Here is a 19,371-nt window from a genome sequence, read left to right as displayed (position 1 = left end):
AGGTTAGAAGTACACAGCAGTAGTGCAAGAGAGAGGTGGTGTCTAGACCAGGATAGAAGGGTGACAATGAGGAGGGAGAGAAAGAGCAAGATACAAGATATGTAGCCACAAGTTAGAGAAGAGAGATTCAGATAGAGAGTGACTGGAGAGGCTCTGGAGGCGTGGTGAACACCTGGTGGTGAATTATACGTAGGGCATGGAGACAGTGATGTGGCCAGGAGGTGCTGGGGCAAAGGTAGGACCATGTGCTAGGCTAGGGTAACAAGGAGAAGAAGTAGGTTTAAGACAGAAAAAGAAGGTGAAGCCGACATATCGCCAGGAGACAGGAGGAGTCCAGTTGTACAAAAAAAAAAGTATATTTCAGGAGGCAGATCAGGACTGCAGGCATAAACTAACTATAGCTTCTGTCACTGCTATGTATATAAACAAAGCTCGTAAGTACAACATTCAAGGGGAGAACAGGGTAGCCCCTCAGTGAGGCTGAAAGGAAACTCATGAATCACAAGGCATGAATCCTCACATTGAAATGTTTGATTATCCTTTGTAAAAATATGCAATTTCAGACATCAAGGGCTTAAATAAAATATGCCATAAGATTTGATAAACAATGCTCATTCAGAAAATATCCAGAAAGTTGTGCCTGATTCTGCCATAGGGGGAAATCTGGACTTTGACCTAGGATGATTTTCCAAACTTGAAAATGGTCACTAAGATTTTTTTTTTTTCTTAAAATCCACCTTCTTTGAATAAAGCTGTGTGTGCTGTTCTGAAGTGCATTCTAAAAGGGTATTGGGTACTACTTTAAAAAAAAAAAAACAGAAGTAAAGACATATGTGTAAAATCCAACACCAAAAAATAAATCTATTCCCCAAAGAATAGATGGTAAAATAAATGCCTGACCCTTTGAGCTCTCTAGTTCTGTAGGTCTAGGATGCAATGCAGGCTACTGTGTTTCTAAAAGTCTCCATAGTTAAATCTGATGTGAAGGCAGAGCTGATTGAGGGTTAGGAAAATGGAATAGTGTGTGCCTAGGACATAGTAGATGTTCAATAAATAGCTCCAGGCAACATCATCTGTGCAATACTCTTGCCAAAACAATTTAACCTTAAGTTAATCACAAGGGAACAATCAGAGAAAGCCTAAATTTAGGGTCATTCTACCAAATAATTGACGCTGTGTTCTCTCAAATGTCAGTGTTAGGAAAAAGGAAGGTAATGAAGAGGAGGAAGAAAACATCCAGGAAGAGGAGGGGGAAAATAGTAAGAGACATGGGAGGGCGGAGCAAGAGACAAGGAAGAGAAAAAGGAGGAGGGGAAGAGATGGGCAGAGAAGAAAGGAGTGAGGAAAGGAAGGAAGGAGAAGAGAAGAAAGAAAAGGATGGGAGGATGTTCTTGAATTAAAGGAGACACAGCGATAAGAAAATGCAACACATATTCCTAGATTAGATCTTGTACTTAAAAAATAAAATGCAAACAGGCAAACAAAAAATAGTTACAAAGAGCATTACTGGGATAAGCATGGATATTTGAATACAGACCGGATATTAGAAAAGAGCATTTTATCAATGTCATATATTCTAAGTGTAATAACTGTATTGTGATTATACAGGAAAATTGCCCATCTTCTTAGGGGATTTGTGGTGCTCTATCTTGGAAGGAAGTGACTCTGCAACTAATTCTCAAGTGGCTCAGCTCAAGACACGTTTGTGTGTGTATACACATATACATATTCTGATACAATGTTGATGAGCTGGAGTATACAAAAATATATTGTACCATCTTGTGATTTTCAGAAGATTAAAAATTTTTATAAATAGCAAGAAAAACATTTTAAATGCTTACAGAAACACCAGGTGAAATCCTTTATGTATATATGTATAGGGGGGTGTGTAGATTATTTTGTATTCATAAAAACCTAAGCTTAAACAAATACATCATTGTCTGGGGTAAAAATAAATTAAATGGACTTTCAATTCTTTGTAGGAAATACACAGAATGCGGAATTTCTGGAACATCAAGCAAGGAATGACCACTGTCCCAGGAAAATTGGCAAAATGGAAATATGGCTCCGTGAACAGGAGGCCCGTGGAGAGCTTCTCTGGGACAGCTCCAGCTCTGACTCAGATGAGTCGGCGAAAGTAGAGGGAAAAAAAAGAGCCCTGGTGAGGACCAGGACAGAAAGAATCCAACATTTTGATGAGTTTTTTGATTAAGAATAATAATAGTTAATACTATTCACTAATCTAGTTACTGAATGTATTGGGAGCTTTCTTTCCTTTAAAAATTCCTCAAGGTAGTATATGAATTATTCTGAGAACACCAATTCACTTTCTTTTCATTTGAAATCCTAAGATTAAAGGTGTGAGATATATTGTTAGTGTATTAGTACCATATAATCCACTGCCTCAAAACTTAGGGACTTAACTAACAGCCACTTACTGTCCCACTTTTCTGTGGGTTGCTGGGCTCGGTTGGGTGGTTCTACTGTTGGTCTCCTTTGAAGCCTTTTACGCCATGGAAGCTGGATGGCAGGTAGGACTGGAGTCATCTGGAAACTCAAGAAGGACACTGACACAGCTGGAGTTCGCCCCCACTCTGTATCATCCCAGAGCCTCTCTACATGGATTTCCTGAGTGCCCTTAAAAGGGTAGTGAATTTGCTCTTATGTCAGCCCAGGGCTCCCAAAAGCAGATGTTCCCAGAGGAGGGAGAGAAAGCTACCACTCTTAACTCTAATCCAATCATGAACTCCACACTCTGTTGACTACTACAAGTCATAGACCAGGTCACAGGCAATGAAAAAGGGGCTATGCAGAGCAGCAATTTCAAAGTCTATTGGGGTCTACCTACTGGGGTCTTTCAGGTCTATTGGGGTACACCTTTTAGACATGGCACTCCACCATATCTTTAAAAGCAAATCATATCTTCTAAAACAAACAGATGACAGAGTAGATTTAATAGAAATAAAAATGACTTTCTAAAGAAAACCACAGGATGCTGCATTAGACACTAGCTCATTTAAGTCACTTTCTTTTGAGTTATAAACTTTTTATCTCAGAACAAAGAGGCTATAGGAAAAATGTAAAGTTATGAAATTAGATGCTTGCTCCTTGGAAAGAAAAGCTATGACAAACTGAGACAGCATATTAAAAAAGCAGAGACATCAGTTTACTGACAAAGGTCCATATAGTCAAAGCTATGGTTTTTTCCAGTAGTCATGTACGGATGTGAGAGCAGTACCATAAAAAAGGCTGGGTGCCAAAGAACTGATGCTTTCAAACTGTGGTGCTGGAGAAGACTCTTGAGAGTCCCTTGGACAGCAAGGAGATCAAACCACTCAATCCTAAAGGAAGTCAACCCTGAATATTCATTGGAAGGACTGATACTGAAACTCCAATACTTTGGCCACCTGATGCGAAGAGTTGACTCATTGGAAAAGGCCCTGATGCTGGGAAAGATTGAAGGCAAAAGGAGAAGGGGGTGGCAGAGGATGAGATGGTTAGATAGCATCATGGACTCAATGGACATGGATCTGAGCAAACTCCGGAGGTAGTGGAGGACAGAGGAGCTTGGCATGCTGCAGTCCATGGGGTAGCAAAGAATTGGACACAACTTAGCAACTGAACAACAATAAAAAAATGTGTGGAAGGTCATTGTGAATTAAAGCTCAAAATTAAATGGAGATCTCTTAGATTATGATACAGACCTTAGAATTTTACAAAAGGACACTTAGAAGTGTTCAATCCAAAAGTTATAGTCTCAAAAATTAAGATTTTTCAACCTTTTAAACAATCTGCTCTATTCAGATTTTACCAGTTAATGCACTCGTGTGTGTGTGTGTGTGTGTTTATTTCTGTGCAGTTTTATCACATGTACGGATTCATGCGAGCAACAGCATGATCAGACACAGAGCAGTTCCATCACTAGAATCCCTTGTGCTCTCTAAAGCCCCTCCCCAAAGTAAATTTTCAGGCAATTTCAAGAACTTCTTTTGTATAAAACTAGACTCCACTTTTAGCAACACCTAAAAATATTTTAAGCATCCAGAAGCCTCTAAGAATTCAGTGAACTTTAAAAGAAAAATTCTGTTTTAAGCTTTCTTTAGGAAACTTCCAAAACAAAAATAGTAGAAACACCCCCTAACTTTGACATTCAGTACATTCAGATCAGTCACTAAGAAGATGAAAACTTCTGTGTCAGGGGACAAACACTCATGTTTCTTCTAAGGACAGAAGTCAATTAATTAGGTCGTCTCTGGGCATTTTTACTCCCAGTTCTTTCCAAGTAGTATACTTTTCCTTTGGTAGGTAGAAAGCATATTTCCTACAAAGGAATGGATAGACTGTTTGACCATTCAGCCTTTTCGGAAAAGTAAGACCCTTTTTTTGTTGTTGTTGTTAATTGAAGTACAGTTTAGTTTCAAGTGCAGAGTTTTTTCCTAGATCTTGGAATGTATACAACTAAATGGATAGCATAAATTAGGCAGTGTCTTGAGATATAGGAACTAGACATATATGTGTGCTGGTGAGGATGCCATGGCTCAAAGTATTTCTTGAACTTCAGAGAATGTTGGCAGTAAAAGAAATAAATCATGATGCTTTCTCTGTTTATTTGCCTGCTTTGTGTGGAATTCTCACCCAATCTTAAATTCAATAATTTTAAATTATAATAACAGTGATATTAATCATTGCTAATGTGCCCTGACTGTTTACAGTGGGTCAAGAACTCTCCAGATGCTTTTCATATATAATCCTCATGACAATTTTGGGTTACCCCTGTTTTATAGATGACAAAACTGAGGCACTGAGAGGTTAACTAACCTGCCAGAGTCACCCAGCAGAACAGCGTGTTTTGAGCAGACTATTGCTTACCAGAAGGGACCTGATGCAAGTCAGGAGCACTTCCCTCCTCTCCCTAATTTTACCTCAGCTCACCAGTGACTTTCTGTAGCAGTCCACATTTCTCTTCAGTTACATATTTTTTGGTGTTGGAGCAGACTACTACTGCACTAGAAAGGCTATGAGCTTTCTTTTAAAAAGAAATGCTTCGGAGCCCAAGTGCTTAACTGTGGGCATAGGGCAGGATAAGAGCACTGAGAAATAAGTCAAGAGGGGAAGTTTCCAGGCGTGAGGGGCACAAAGAGGCAGATGAGAGAGTAAAGGCAAACTTAACTGTCTTTACAACTTGGCCTGGGAGCAGGATCAGTGAGCAACCCCAGCGGATGTCCCATCCAGGATGGAGCTCACTGTGGCCTGGGCCAGAGATCGGTGGTTCTCAGAGCCAGTGCTGGAATCACCTGGCAAGTGACCAAACACGCAGCAACAAGTAAGGGCTCATGGGCCCACCAGAGTTCTGGCACTAGGCTGGTGTTTCCCTTTTTAAGCCCCTCCTCGTGAATCTAACATGCAGCTAAGGCTGAAAACCACAGCTTCACTCGTATCAGCATGCTACTGCAGCAGGTACACCAACTTCTATCTTTAAAAGCAGCAGCTTCTGAGGTCATTTTTAAAGGTAAGGACATGAGGCCTGGAGCTTCACGCACAGTAAGAGGTTGTTCGTTTTGTTGGTAATTGTCTGAAAACAGCAATCCTTTACTTAATCTTGACTTTGTTCAGGGGCAGTGCAGGGCCATCAGTAAACACAGCTGCCACTGCTGGTAAAAGCTATAAAATTAAGCCTCAAGGCAAAGTTGTCAATTTTCTCCAACAGAAAATCTCAGCTTTGAGGGGAGCTGGGGAAGGCTTGTCTATGGCCAAATACGTGCTTTCTCTTAGGAAAATAACATTCTTGCTCTGAATTTTTCATGAGAAAGAGAAGTCTTGGGGATGCTTTTGAAAATGTGTTTTTACTCAATTATTATTATTTTTTTTGTGCAGAGGGTCATTCTTGTTCATCTATCTATTTTGATAATAATTCTGAGTTACTGTACAGGGAGTTAATTGAAGACGACTCTTCATAGAGTCACCTATGAAAGTTTTGTAAACAAAAAAGATAATCTTTTCTGTTCACACAGAGCCTTTAGAGACAGAAAAACACCAGTTCTTCATGCCTTCATAAAGATACCAGCTCTTTATTCCCTTACCAGGAAAGCCTGCTGATCATCAAATCATAATTAAAATCAACTGTTTTTTCCCTCAAATGAACAAGAGCGTATTTCCACATATTACTACAGAATCTCACTAATTTAGAATACTTTAGGGAGGGCTTGGGAGAAAATAGGCTAAGGGGTAGATTAGGGAAGGTGAGGCCATTAAAAATGTGAATTACATCTCATTTTTAAAGGAATACTCAATATGTACAAAATGAAAATATGTTTGAAAACAAAGTCAAGAGTTAAGGTTTATTTTTAAATGTGTACTTCATAATAAGCCTGCAAATTGTCCATTTACTTAATCAAGCATTCAGCTAGTAGGTTTTAAGTGTCTACCAGATGCCAAGCACGGTTCCAGAGGCTGAAAATACAGCCATAAACAAGACAAAAATCCCTGGACCCATGGGTTACATTCCAATGGGGAGACCTTGAGCAGAGAGTCAAATAACACAAAACAATTTAAGGTGACATCAAGCATTATGAAGAAAGTAAAGCAGATCTGAGGATAGGCAATGGAATGGACTGTTTCAGGTAGGATGCTCAGGGAGGGACTTGTTAGGGAACCAGGTTTGTTCAAGCCAAGACACTGAGACAACAAGGTTTCCAGCAAAGAGAGGGCTTATTCTTAAGGCAGCTGAGATAGGTGAACAAGTTTAAATCTGCCTTCCCGAAGGCAAGGGGCACTGGTATTTATGAGATAAAGATTAAAGTAGTGGGGTGGTCTGAGGAATGGGGAGCATGGGGAAGGTGACTAGAAAAAGTTGCTATAATTGTTGTTCTGCACAGGTGTAACTAAGCCACAGGCCTTAGTACATTCAAGTACGTAAGCACTTGGCAGGATCTGAGAATGGAGTTTTCAGCCCTCTAATGGCTAAAGGACACTGGCACATACCCATTTGGAGGATCACCGGTCCCATTTAGTTTTAACTGACTCTGCTTGAACTAGGCACAGCTGAATGTAAGTTCTTGGAAAACGACTCAGGCTATGAGGAAAATAGGCAAGTCTTTTGTAGCAGAAGTGAGGATGACCTTGATTAGTAAAGACAGGTGAAATGGATTTGACCCACGGTTTTAGAATCTCTGAGGAAGAGACTTGAATGAAATAAGGGTAGATGCCATGGGAAAACCTATGAGAGCAAGTAAAAAAGCTCTGAGGTGAGATAAGCTTGTTATTTTCAAGGACGAACAAGAAGGCTGGAATGGCTGAGTCTGCAAAGTTGCCTGACAGGGAAAAATCTCAGAAAGCTTGTCAAAACACAGTTGATGAGGAGCCCAGAAGATCATGGTGTGATGATGAGTGTTAAGTGTAACAGAATTTAGAGACAGCAGGGGCTGGTCCCAGCCTAGACTGACATCTCTCATGTGATCATGCACAGAGGCAAACAGACTATGGCCAACACAGATGCCATGTGGCCAGAGCTGACTTTCTGGGGCTCACCCTCGGCCCAGCTGAGCCAGTCAGAGAGGGTCTTAGTTTCTGCTGATGCCAAAAACCTGAGTACACTCAGGAGTGATGGATAGTAGTGTTCTGCTCTGTGTGCCAGAGATTCAATAACACAGGTGCTGCAGCAGACAGAATCAGAGACAAGGGATCCACTGAGACCCACCAGCACAACCGTCCCTCATTCCCAGCCCTCCTAAGGCCCTGCTGCCTCTTGTCCTTCCTTCTAGGACTGTAAATTCACCTTCAGCTTGGGCCAGTTCCACCTGATTTCTGTTCCTTAAGGCCAAAGAATCTTAGCCAAAAGAAAGCTTAGACAGCAGTCTCCTCCTTGCCTTATGATGCATTACAGGAGGCTGTGGAGGGCTGGAGTTGCTGAGTGTGGCCAGTTCTGGCTCCCAGCAGGTATTATGAGGATCTCTTCTCAAATCCATATTCAGCGATACCACATCAACCTTGATGGGGGTAGTTACACCACAAAAAACTGGCAAATGTTATGCAACAGGACTTTTCTTTCCAGAGAGCTACTTGCTAAACATTTCCCAGCACACCTTTCTAGAGGTAAAGACCAACAGGCTCTAGAGGCTGAATTCACAGGCCAGCACTGCCACTTCCTGCCTTAGGTAAGTTATTTAAGCTCTCTGGGTATAGCCTTCTCATGGTAAAATGAAGATTATGATAGTGCCTGCCTCACAGGGTTGCTGTGACAGAAATAAGATCATAACTTGTAAAGTGCTTGAAACACCACCTACTACCTAATAACTTCTCTGTATATGTTATATAATAGCAGTTTTATTCCTATTGAAATTAGGAATAAAATAAGAAAAAATCTGTGATTCTGGAAGTCTGGTCTGTACAAGACATGAAACAAAAGCCAGAAGTACATAACTATGGAATTATGAAAAGATTTACCATGATTCACAAACGATGTGATGATATGCCTAGACTACCCAAAGGAATCAGCTGAAAAACTTTTATAGAGTGAATAATGGAATTAAAAATAGGTATCTAGATAAAAGATATATTTAAAAATCAGCAGTTTCTGCAAACCATTTCTCAGAAGTTAGCCAACAGAAATAAAAATATCAGTATGCAAAGTCAAAAGTTCAAGGATGAATTGTGTGTTCACTAATCGTAAGGGAATGTCTCAGGATATACTGTTTCAGAATGATTTCTTTCTCTGTAACTCTAGCTCTCAAGCTCCCATTCCCATCACTGTCCTCTCAGCAGTTCAAAGGACTTCAACCACTTGTGTCTTAAAATTCTGCATTCACTTAAGGTTTCCCTCCACTCCCCTTTCTCTCTCCCCAGCCAGGCTCCATGTTTGGGGGAAGCAGCACAGGACTGCTTATGGCCTCACCCTTGAGGGGTGAGGACTTCCCTGGTGGCTCAGATGGTAAAAGCATCTGCCTACAACGCGGGAGACCCGGGTTCCATCCCTGGGTTTGGAAGATCCTCTGGAGAAGGAAATGGCAGCCCACTCCAGTATTCTTGCCTGGAAAATCCCATGGACAGAGGAGCCTGGCAGGCTGCAGTCCATGGGGTCGCAGAGTTGGACACGACTGAGCGACTTCACTTGAGGGGTATGAGGAATATCTCATCAGTACTGTCCTCCGTCCTCTCCAGCCTCGACTGAAAGACATGCATCTTGATGATCTTGAGCATCGACCTCCTTCTCCTTAGTGCGCACCCCAATCCCAAACCTCCATCTGTGTTACGTCCTGCCATACTCTTTGGCACTGGCCTTGTACCCTGACTGCTTATGAGGAAGCCCTGTGGTGATCTCCTGCTGTTGGGCCCCACCTCAGTTTGAAGGGTGCTACTCATCCACCAAGAATCAACTACATTTTCTCCACAGTCCCTGGGGTGGGCTGTCCATTCCACTTACCGTGCAAAGGAGTCCCCAAGGCTTTCAGTTCTCAGCTCCCTCCCAGGCTTCCTTGGAGGCCTTGGAAATTTTTTTACCTATTCCTTGCAGTTCCTATGGGAGTCAAGGCTTAGGGGTACAAGCCCTTTCTACCGAAACATATCTTGTTGCCATTATTACTCTGCTGCAGCCCCCAGATGTTGCTTCAAGTCAGATTCATAATTTTTATTCTTTTTCATAAAAAGTATGCCCCCCAAATATGTGTTTCTCTCCACTCCACAGAGATGTAGCTTTCCACTTGTAAATCAACAAATCTTCCTGAAGGCAGCAATGGTAGTCAAAATATTTACCTCTGAACAGAGCATGGACAGCAGTTAGAATGACCCCAGTAAGGTCCTCTGAATGAAAATCTGCCTGGAGTCTCTACATTAATCCATCTCCCATTTTCACACCAAAGGAGAGGCCAGGAAGAAGGCCCTATACCAGTTTCTCAGCTAAGCTTCCTTCTCTCAGTTTCTTCTAAAACACTTGCTTCTAAGCCAAGAAGTAGGACTTCCCAGGTGGCTCAGTGCTAATGAATCCATCTGCCAATGCAGGAGACATGGGTTGAAAACTTATAGTATGAAACCTCAATAAAATCAATTTAACATTTAATATAGAGAAGTAATGGATTGTCTTAAGATATCCACGATATATTACTAAATGAAAAACTAAGGTGAATTACAGAATTATATGTATAATTTATACCTTTATTTTCATGTTTATATGTGTGGTAGAAGCAAGAGAAAAAAATATATGACAAGAGATTCCAAATTAACAGTATTTATAGTAGAGTGAGATTGGAGCATATCTTAGGTCGGGTTCCCAGAAACAAATCCTGAGGTGATTTGAGTGCAAGTTATTTTTTAAGAAGAGATCCCAGAAAAAAGTTAATAAGGGAGTGGGGAATCAGGACATGGAATGGGGAGAACCCAAGTAAAGGTGCAATTTCAGGCAAAGTTCTGACGAAGGTAACTTATCTCACAGGAGACCCTGAAGTATGATTGAGATCTGAATTGTTGAGACTGATACCAGGAAGCTCTTCATAATCCTGTAACCTCCAGTCATTGGCTAGGGATGCCCTGGTGCAGAGCAATTGCCTGGCACCCCTGGCCCTCTGCCCATGGGGGCAATGAGCTCCACTAGCCCAAAGCAGACTGAAGATAAGTCTCAGGTGAGAGTCATTGAAAGTGAAAGCAATTTGCCCCAAAGGAAGGGCACACCAAATGGCAAAATGTATTCAAGGAGATCTGGAAGAGCAACAGAATATACCGTGGAGTAGAAGGGGGAGATGATCGGTACAATTTGAATCATTGCAAGGCGTAGCAAAACAGACATTCCTGTCATATGCCATATATATTATACACACTCAGTTACTGTTATTTTGGAGGAATGGATAGATGGCTGATCATGGCAATGATTTTACTTTTCCAGGAAGCAAACTAATAATAGAAGCTTCCAAGAAAGTATTTAAAGTTATTTATTCTCCCTGACCCAGTGTTCTATTTATAGGATAAATTCTTAAGGATATGAACATGTAAACATTTGAATACAAAGACATTCAATGCAGCATTACAAACACAAAGAACTTTAAAAATACTTATTAATTTTACAGAGATAAAACAGGCCGACAAAAGCAAGTGTTTACAAATACAAACAGGTGAAAAAGACAATACAAAATCCTGAAAATGTAAAATACAATTTTAAAAAATAGTTGCTTAATAAATGAGCTGCATGCTGCTGCTGCTAAATCACTTCAGTCGTGTCTGACTCTGTGTGACCCCATAGACAGCAACCCACCAGGCTCCCCCCGTCCCTGGGATTCTCCAGGCAAGAACACTGGAGTTGGTTGCCATTTCCTTCTCCAATGCATGAAAGTGAAAAGTGAAAGTGAAGTCACTCAGTTGTGTCCTAGCGACCCCATGGACTCCAGCCCACCAGGCTCCTCCATCCATTGGATTTTCCAGGCAAGAGTACTGGAGTGGGGTGCCATTGCCTTGCATAACTGACATCAAAGACTAATTGAGCTAAAAAATTTGTCCAAGGAAATCTCCAAGAGTGTTGAATAAAGGAGAAAAACATGAAAGATGGACCTAATAATTTCCCTTCCTTAGAAAAAAGACAGGACATACAGAGGAACAAAGACAGCTGTAGACTTTTTGTCTACAATACAAGCCAGAAAACAATAACATCTTTAAAGTATTAACAGGAAAAAAAAAAAAAAACCTATTGACCTAGAATTTTATACCCAGAGAAAATATATTTCATAAATGAAGGCAAAGTGAAGACTATTTTAGACATTCAAAGCTCAAAGAATTCATCATCAGCTGACCAGCACTGAGAAAAATGTCAAAATTTTTAGGCAGAAGGAAAATGCTATCAGAAGGAATTATGCATCTACCCAAATGGATGACGAGCACTAGAAATGGTAAATAATGTGGGTAAATAGAAAATACTTAAAAAAAAATTTAGAACTTCTGTAAAAGTTAATTGACTAAAGAAAACAACAATGTGTTATGAAGTTTATTTCATATACATTTTATATGTTACATTTTACTTACATATATTTTTACATATATACATAAAATATGTGTCTTGACATGTATTGACAACAAAATAAAGGCCAGGAAAGAGGATATGGAAGCATACTGCAACTGTAACAACTTTTCCACTGTACGTGAGTGACTTAATAGTACTAAAAGGTAGACTGTGATATACAAATAAGTATCTTATAAGCATACTATGACAACCATTTCAAAAAGAGGGATGGTTAATACACCAATAAGAGCAGATAGAATCAAATCACTAAAAATAATCCAAAAAAGACCAAAAGACAGAAAAGATGGACAAAAGAGAAGATACATAAAGTAGACCCAAAAGCCAAGGTGCCCTATATAAACCCAACTATTTCAATAATCAAATGTAAATGATCAAAAGCACTATTTAAATGCAAAGATGGTCAGATTTAATAAAAGAGCAAGAACCAATTCTATGCTATCTTCAAGAAACAAACTTTAAAGTCACAGATAAGTGAAAAGTAAAAGGATGAAACAAGGTATACTGTGCTAACATGAACCAATATGGAGTTACCACAAAGTAAATTTCAGAGTATAGAATAAGCATCATCAGCATTAGCAGCCAAAGTTATATATCTACCCAGTTTAACAAGGGCAGAAATGAAAGATCATACTGAACCCCCTCTACCCTTCCCACCTATATTAAACTCAAATCCTCAAATGGTAGCCACACTGAATCACACTGCCAATCTTCGGAAAAGCAGATCCAGATGATTGAGAGCCTCACAGAGTCACATGAAATTGAGATGAGTAGCTTACCAAAGGACAGATTCAAAGATGCTGAATAAAAGCAGCAGATATGTACTACAGATAAATGCTTAGGGACTGGCTACTTTCCCAATACATCACACAGGTGAAAAGCATAGCAATGCTATGATCCTATCCAAGAACAACTTAATAGTGGTAGAAGAGAATGAGAGGAGTGTTTAGGTGCTTATTAGTTCTGAAAACAATTCACAGTAATCTCTCCTTATCCATGGGGGATCGTCCCAAGACGCCCAGTTTCTGGATGCCTGAAATTGTGAATAATGCCAAATCATTATATATACATATATAATGTATAGGGAGATATATATATAATATATATATATATACACTTGTTTGAAGTGTACACACTTGTTTGAAGTATGACAGCAAAACTAGCACAAATTTCTTTTTTCATCTTTGCAATTTCATGGACAGAAAATTTGCTTTTACTACTGATCTCAGCCATGAAATTAAAAGACGCTTACTCCTTGGAAGAAAAGTTATGACCAACCTAGAGAGTATATTCAAAAGCAGAGACATTACTTTGCCGACTAAGGTCCGTCTAGTCAAGGCTACGGTTTTTCCTGTGGTCATGTATGGATGTGAGAGTTGGACTGTGAAGAAGGCTGAGCGCCGAAGAATTGATGCTTTTGAACTGTGGTGTTGGAGAAGACTCTTGAGAGTCCCTTGGACTACAAGGAGATCCAACCAGTCCATTCTGAAGGAGATCAGCCCTGGGATTTCTTTGGAAGGAATGATGCTAAAGCTGAAACTCCAGTACTTTGGCCACCTCATGAGAAGAGTTGACTCATCGGAAAAGACTCTGATGCTGGGGGTGGTTTGGGGCAGGAGGAGAAGGGGACGACAGAGGATGAGATGGCTGGATGGCATCACTGACTCGATGGACATGAATCTGAGTGAACTCCGGGAGTTGGTGATGGAGAGGGAGGCCTGGCGTGCTGCAACTCATGGGGTTGCAAAGAGTCGGACACGACTGAGCAACTGAACTGAACTGAAATGATCTCAGCAATCTCAGTGTATGATTTTTTCTTATTAAGTTGAAAACTTTTACTTTTTTGCATAAAGGAAGCACTTTACAGCTTCACTTCAGTGTAACCGAACTGCCAGCATCACTACCATCCTGCTTTGGAGCTATTATAAAGTAAAATAAGGTTTCCTTGAAGACAAGCACTGTGATACCTTAACAGTCAATCAAGACAGCTATAAATGACTAACAGGTGGAGCATACTGGACAAAGGCATGATTCACATCCTGAGCTGGACTGGTATGAGATTTTACCACACTACTAATAATGGCACACAATTTAAAACTTATAAATTGTTTATTTCTGGAATTTTCCACTTAAAATTTTCAAACCACTGTTGATTACAGGTAAGTGAAACCATGGGCTTCTCTGGTGGCTCAATCGGTAAAGAATCTGCCTGCAATGCAGACAACCAAGTTCAATCCCTGGAAGATCCCCTGGAGAAGGAAATGGAAACCCATACCAGCATTCTTGCCTGGAAAATTCCATGGACAGAGGAGCCTGGGCGGCTACAGTCCATGGGATCACAAGAGCTGGACACGACTTAGCAACTAAACCACCACCACCACAGGTGAAACCACGCAAAGCAAAAGCCTTGGATAAGAAGGGACTACTGTATTGCCTTTTAAGTAGAAAATGACTCTTCAAGAGAATAAATGAAAAAATAATTTTTCCCCAGAATTTATCAGCATAAACTTAAAATCTTGAGAATCTGAGGAATGAAAAAAAGTTAACATTGAATCCAAGTTTTCAGTAAAGAAACAAAAGGTGATTTTACAACCTTCTATGTTTTGTACTCCAATGGACTTACTCAAATGTTGTTATTCTTCAACATTTGCTCTCAGAATTTTCTTCCAAAAATCTAATTGAAATCTTATCACATCATGTAGAATTAGGAACTCTATACATCTGCTTCCAGATCATAAGACATTAAGAGTAGGTAAGACTTAGGTCAAGGTGGAGCATCTCCAACCACGGACTACCAGAACTGAAGGGGAATTTAGGAATCTTCTATTCCACCCTCTCTCCCACAGGGACAGAGATAACCACAGCACTCACAGATGACCTTCAGGACTGATGGGTTGACCAACTGATTTTGATACAAACTGATTTAGCTTAATTGGCAAATGCCTTCACAATTATTTGAAAAGAAACTTATTTTTCATTCAGTGCATTTTACAATGTAACACATACACACACCACTGACACCACCCATCCCTCCAAAAGAAGCACAAACCCCAAATATTTCTCTAGAACAGGAGCTACCCACTGCAGGCCTTCTGTCTAAGGGTTGTAGAAGCTTGCCACCTACTGACCTTCTGCTGAAGCACCTTGTCCTCCAGGAAATGGAGATTGCTAACAGCGATGCCACTGACAAACACTGAGGTTGTAAAACTTTGCAACTATTTCCCAGTAAAATGTGAGGTTCTTTTTTTCACTTTCTTAAGAAAAAAATAATCCAGCAGTGAGGAGAATCCAAGCTCAAAGATTCCACTTGAATAGTAAAGTGTTCATGTTCATCTAAAGGCCCTCTGCTGGCCATTCTCATTATATGAGTTCCCAAAACTCCCTTAACATTTTTTTGGTTTTAAGTGAAATTAATCACAAAAGTTGGGAGACAGTGAAGATATTTTTCTAGCATTTCTGCTTCCAGTCCTCTCACCCGACTCCAGCATTTCTTTTTACTGCTCATGTTCCTCACTGGGGTTTGAGTCAGCTGCCAGAAATTCCTTATTCCCCATCTCTGGAAAACAGATCAAAAGATCAGGCCCTGACCTTTAATCTTGTTCTGAGCTGGCTTCAGATTTTCTATTATTCTTTGCAAAGTTCTTGCTATCTAGCTTTTGGCTTCTTTCCTGACTTAGCCTTTCAGAGGTGGTCCTCAACACAGCATACCAATGCTTTAAAATACTATCTAATCACTAATAGGCTGGGAACTCATAAAGGTGGACACATGACACCATCCTCAGTACTGCCCAGCGATCCCCAGCAGACTAGGCTGTGAACCGTGTCGGGGAAGAAGCACATTGTGGGTACCACTCACCAAATTCTAATTCCAGAGTCGGTCCCACTATTTAGTCTCCCTTCCCTACTCCCATTTTTAATTTTTCGCCATCCCTATTTCCTCTTAAGAATCTACTGGGCTTCTCTGCTATTTCTTTCCTTTACCCTGCATGTGAGGATCATTCTTGTCATTACTGGGAAATCAAATATGTATTTATTTGCTTAGGGGTGGGATGATCAGAAGATTTTTGAAATCTCTTATGGACATCTGATTCTAGGGTGATGAATCAATCCACTGCAGAGCTGATTTAAAACATTCACACAGATATAAATGAGCTGAAAGTTTTTTAGATAAATGAAAAGTAGCTAATAAGAATTCACCTTCCAGAACTATGACTTATGCTGGCAGAGAAAGAGACATATTGTATGACATCCCTTATATGTGGACTCTAAAAAGAAATAATACAAGTGAACTTACGAAACAGAGACTCATAGAACAAACTTATGGTTGCCAGTACGCACTGCTGTATGTAAAATGGATAACCAACAAGGTCCTACTGTATGGCGCAGAGAACTCTGCTCAATGTTATATGGCAATCTGGATGGGAGGGGAGCTTGGGAGAGAATGGATATATGTATATGTGTGGCTGAGTCCCTTCACTGTTCACCTGAAACTACCACAACAGTGTTAAATGGCTGCACCCCAATAGGAAACAAAAGCTTAAAAAATAAAAAAACTATGACTTATGAAGAGATATGCTTCTAATGATAATAAAAATGACCATTAGCAAAAGAGAATGGAAACTCAAAAACTAGGAGTAGGGAGACTGTAGTAGATACAGACTAGGAAAGTATTACCAGGGTCACAAATCTTTAAACTTGGGGTGACAGCCACTGTCTCAGTTTCTCTATCTAAATGCTAAGCCATTAAGAGAAATCCTTGATGAGACATAGCTACATCAAACCAAGCAGAAACCGTTTCTGGTCAGAGGTTTAAGTTTAAGCTTGTAAACACCTTTTCCCCAGATTTGAACTGCCTCTCAATGAGTACCTATTATGTTGCTTCTCTACTGCTGCATATCAAACCACTACAGAATTTAATGGTTTTCAAATAATCATTTATTTGCTCCAATGTGGCAGTTTGGGTGGGGCTTGGTAACACCACGTATCTCTGAGCCAAATGACATCAGTTTGGGGTGCTTCTACTGGTCCTGGAGGATCCATTACAAGGTGATTCACTCACATGGTTGGCAAACTGTCATTCACTGTCAGCTGAGAAGTGTCAGCCCAGGGCTTCATTTCTCGTCAATACGAATCACTCCACGTGTCTGCCTGGGCTTCCCAACGGCATGGCAACTGATTCCAAGAAGGAAGTGGAAACTCCTAACTTCTTAAAGACTGGGTTTCAAACTGGCACACTGTCACTTTTGCCACATTCAGTTGGTCAAAACAGTCAGAGGTCTAGCCCAGATTCAAGAGGATGAGCTGCTCTATGAACTCCTTGTTACTCTCTCCGTGGAGGGATCAGGGTGTTTCCCCATCCTTTCGAATCTTTATGTGATATTTACAAATGACATACACATCATTTGTCTTCAAAACACTATGAAATGGTAATCAGTTTTTCCACTTTAAAAAATTTCCCCTAATTTTCATATGTATAAACTCAGCCCCAGAAATATTATCTTGACTAATATAATGGAGAGAAATAAGAAAGAACCAAAGAAGTCTTCCTTTTCCTTAACTACCCCAGACCACTCGTAACTTGTGCTTTACACAGATCCCTTGGAGAAGAGAAGCCTTTGCTTTTCTTTGGATCCAGGAAGAGAAGGCACAGGAGACAACAGCAGAGACTGTCAAGAGAGTTGTTTCTCTGAACATGGTGCTAAAATGCAAGCTCCACGAGGGTAAAGATTTGTCTGGTTTGTTCAACACTAGAGACCCAGCACTGGCTCAGCACAATTGTTCCACAAATATCTATTGAGTGAATGAGTGAATATTTGGTATGAAAAGACCACTTCACGTTTTGATACAGCTTAACGTATTAGGTAGCAGATTTGGAATTACATAATTATTTTTTATAATTAAAAATTACAATCTCTAAATATTGAAAACAAAGGAACATAAAGTTATTGGCAGAACCATACAGAGAATAATCATTTAAAGTTACTGTTAAACACAGCATTTTGACTCCACATCTTGAGTGGGATATAAAGTGAAAGACTTTTTTTTTATCCTTTGGGATAAAAGAATCATGAAGAAAACAATTATATCAATTATCTTACTGACAGCGGTAATATTTGATTCTATCATATGTATGTTTAAAGTAAAACAAATATAGATAATTATGAACCAAGATTTTCAGCATAAAAGACAGATGAATGTAAAATCAAAGTTCAGTAAAACTCTATATTCTAAAATTTCAATATAACACATTTTTTCTTACATAATATATACATAAAGTATATCAGTATATGTATATTTTCTAGCCATTAAACAAGCCTAGAAACAAAAACAATACCACTACCACCACCCAAATTATGTTCTCTGAAGACCATTTCCTACCAAAAAGAATCAGGGCTACTTGGAGAAATGACTGATTTCAGTAAACAGCAGGAAAGTGCAAGATGCTCCTGGACCATTTCATTGTGCGCAAGAGAAAGAAAATTATCAAATACTATTGATACTATGTTTAAAGGGTATAATAGCCATGTGAAGAGGTTCCACCTGGCCAATTTGAAGATGAAAAGACTGCAATGAATTAAAATATGAAATATATAAAAATAATTAGTTCATAATACTCAGAAGATGAATATACTGATCATCTTGAAGATTTCTAGCACACTCACTCAGTCTTAAAATTGGTAAATAACAGGAAAGGACTAGCAATTAATCCTGCATTTCTTATACAAACTGGATTTCAGCACAAGCAAATAGTTGATGAAAGAAAATTCTTTATAGAAACATTTCCACTAATATACACAAACAGAATGTTAGAGTGACACCATATTGCAACCTCTAATAAAATAATGGATTGAAGCAGTAGACACCAATGGCTACTAAACCTAGCTGAAAAGCTGATGGGTATTTCTTAATCACGTCAAACTGACACCACCTGAACCTACTGAAGAATCTATTATTTTTCAAAGTATGTAGCAAGAGCAGTGAAGGGTCCAGATTTTATTCTATTTGCAAGCCAACAAAGTAACCTGCCACAATTTCATGGAAGCTGATGGTTAATTTATTCTGTCAACTTGACTGAGGCAGGAGGTACCCAGATACTTGGTTACACATTATTTCTGGGTGTGTCTGTGAGGGTGTTCCTGGATGAAGTTAACATTTGTATCAGTAGACTAAGTAAAGCAGACTCACCTCCCCAATGTTGCGGGGCCCCATCTGATCTCTCAATGGCCTGAATAAAATAAAAGGATTCTGCCTTTGAGCTGGGACATTGGTCTTCTCCTACCTTCATATTTAGATGGAAACTTCTAACACTATGTGCATTCCTGCTTCTCAGGCCTTTGGACTTGGACTGGAACTTACACATTTTGTTCTTCTGGATCTCT

The 19,371-nt window shown here is 39.8% G+C and overlaps 1 protein-coding gene across 3 annotated transcripts in view; it reads left to right on the top strand.

Annotated features, from left to right (window-relative positions):
• Positions 1–4,606, top strand: part of CCDC198 (coiled-coil domain containing 198) — a 31,498-nt gene extending 26,892 nt beyond the window's left edge. For all 3 annotated transcript variants that reach the window (XM_012181711.5, XM_004010678.6, XM_042252568.2), the window contains exon 6: positions 1,983–4,606. In XM_012181711.5, coding sequence (XP_012037101.2) covers positions 1,983–2,212 — 230 coding nt within the window. In that variant the 3' untranslated portion in view covers positions 2,213–4,606. The remainder of the gene's footprint in view (positions 1–1,982) is intronic.
• Positions 4,607–19,371: the final 14,765 nt, after the last annotated feature.

Source organism: Ovis aries, chromosome 7 (genome assembly GCF_016772045.2).
Source record: "Ovis aries strain OAR_USU_Benz2616 breed Rambouillet chromosome 7, ARS-UI_Ramb_v3.0, whole genome shotgun sequence".
NCBI lineage: Eukaryota > Metazoa > Chordata > Mammalia > Artiodactyla > Bovidae > Ovis > Ovis aries.
Note: the sequence above shows the minus strand (reverse complement) of the source record. Positions and strands in the feature narration are given on the sequence as shown.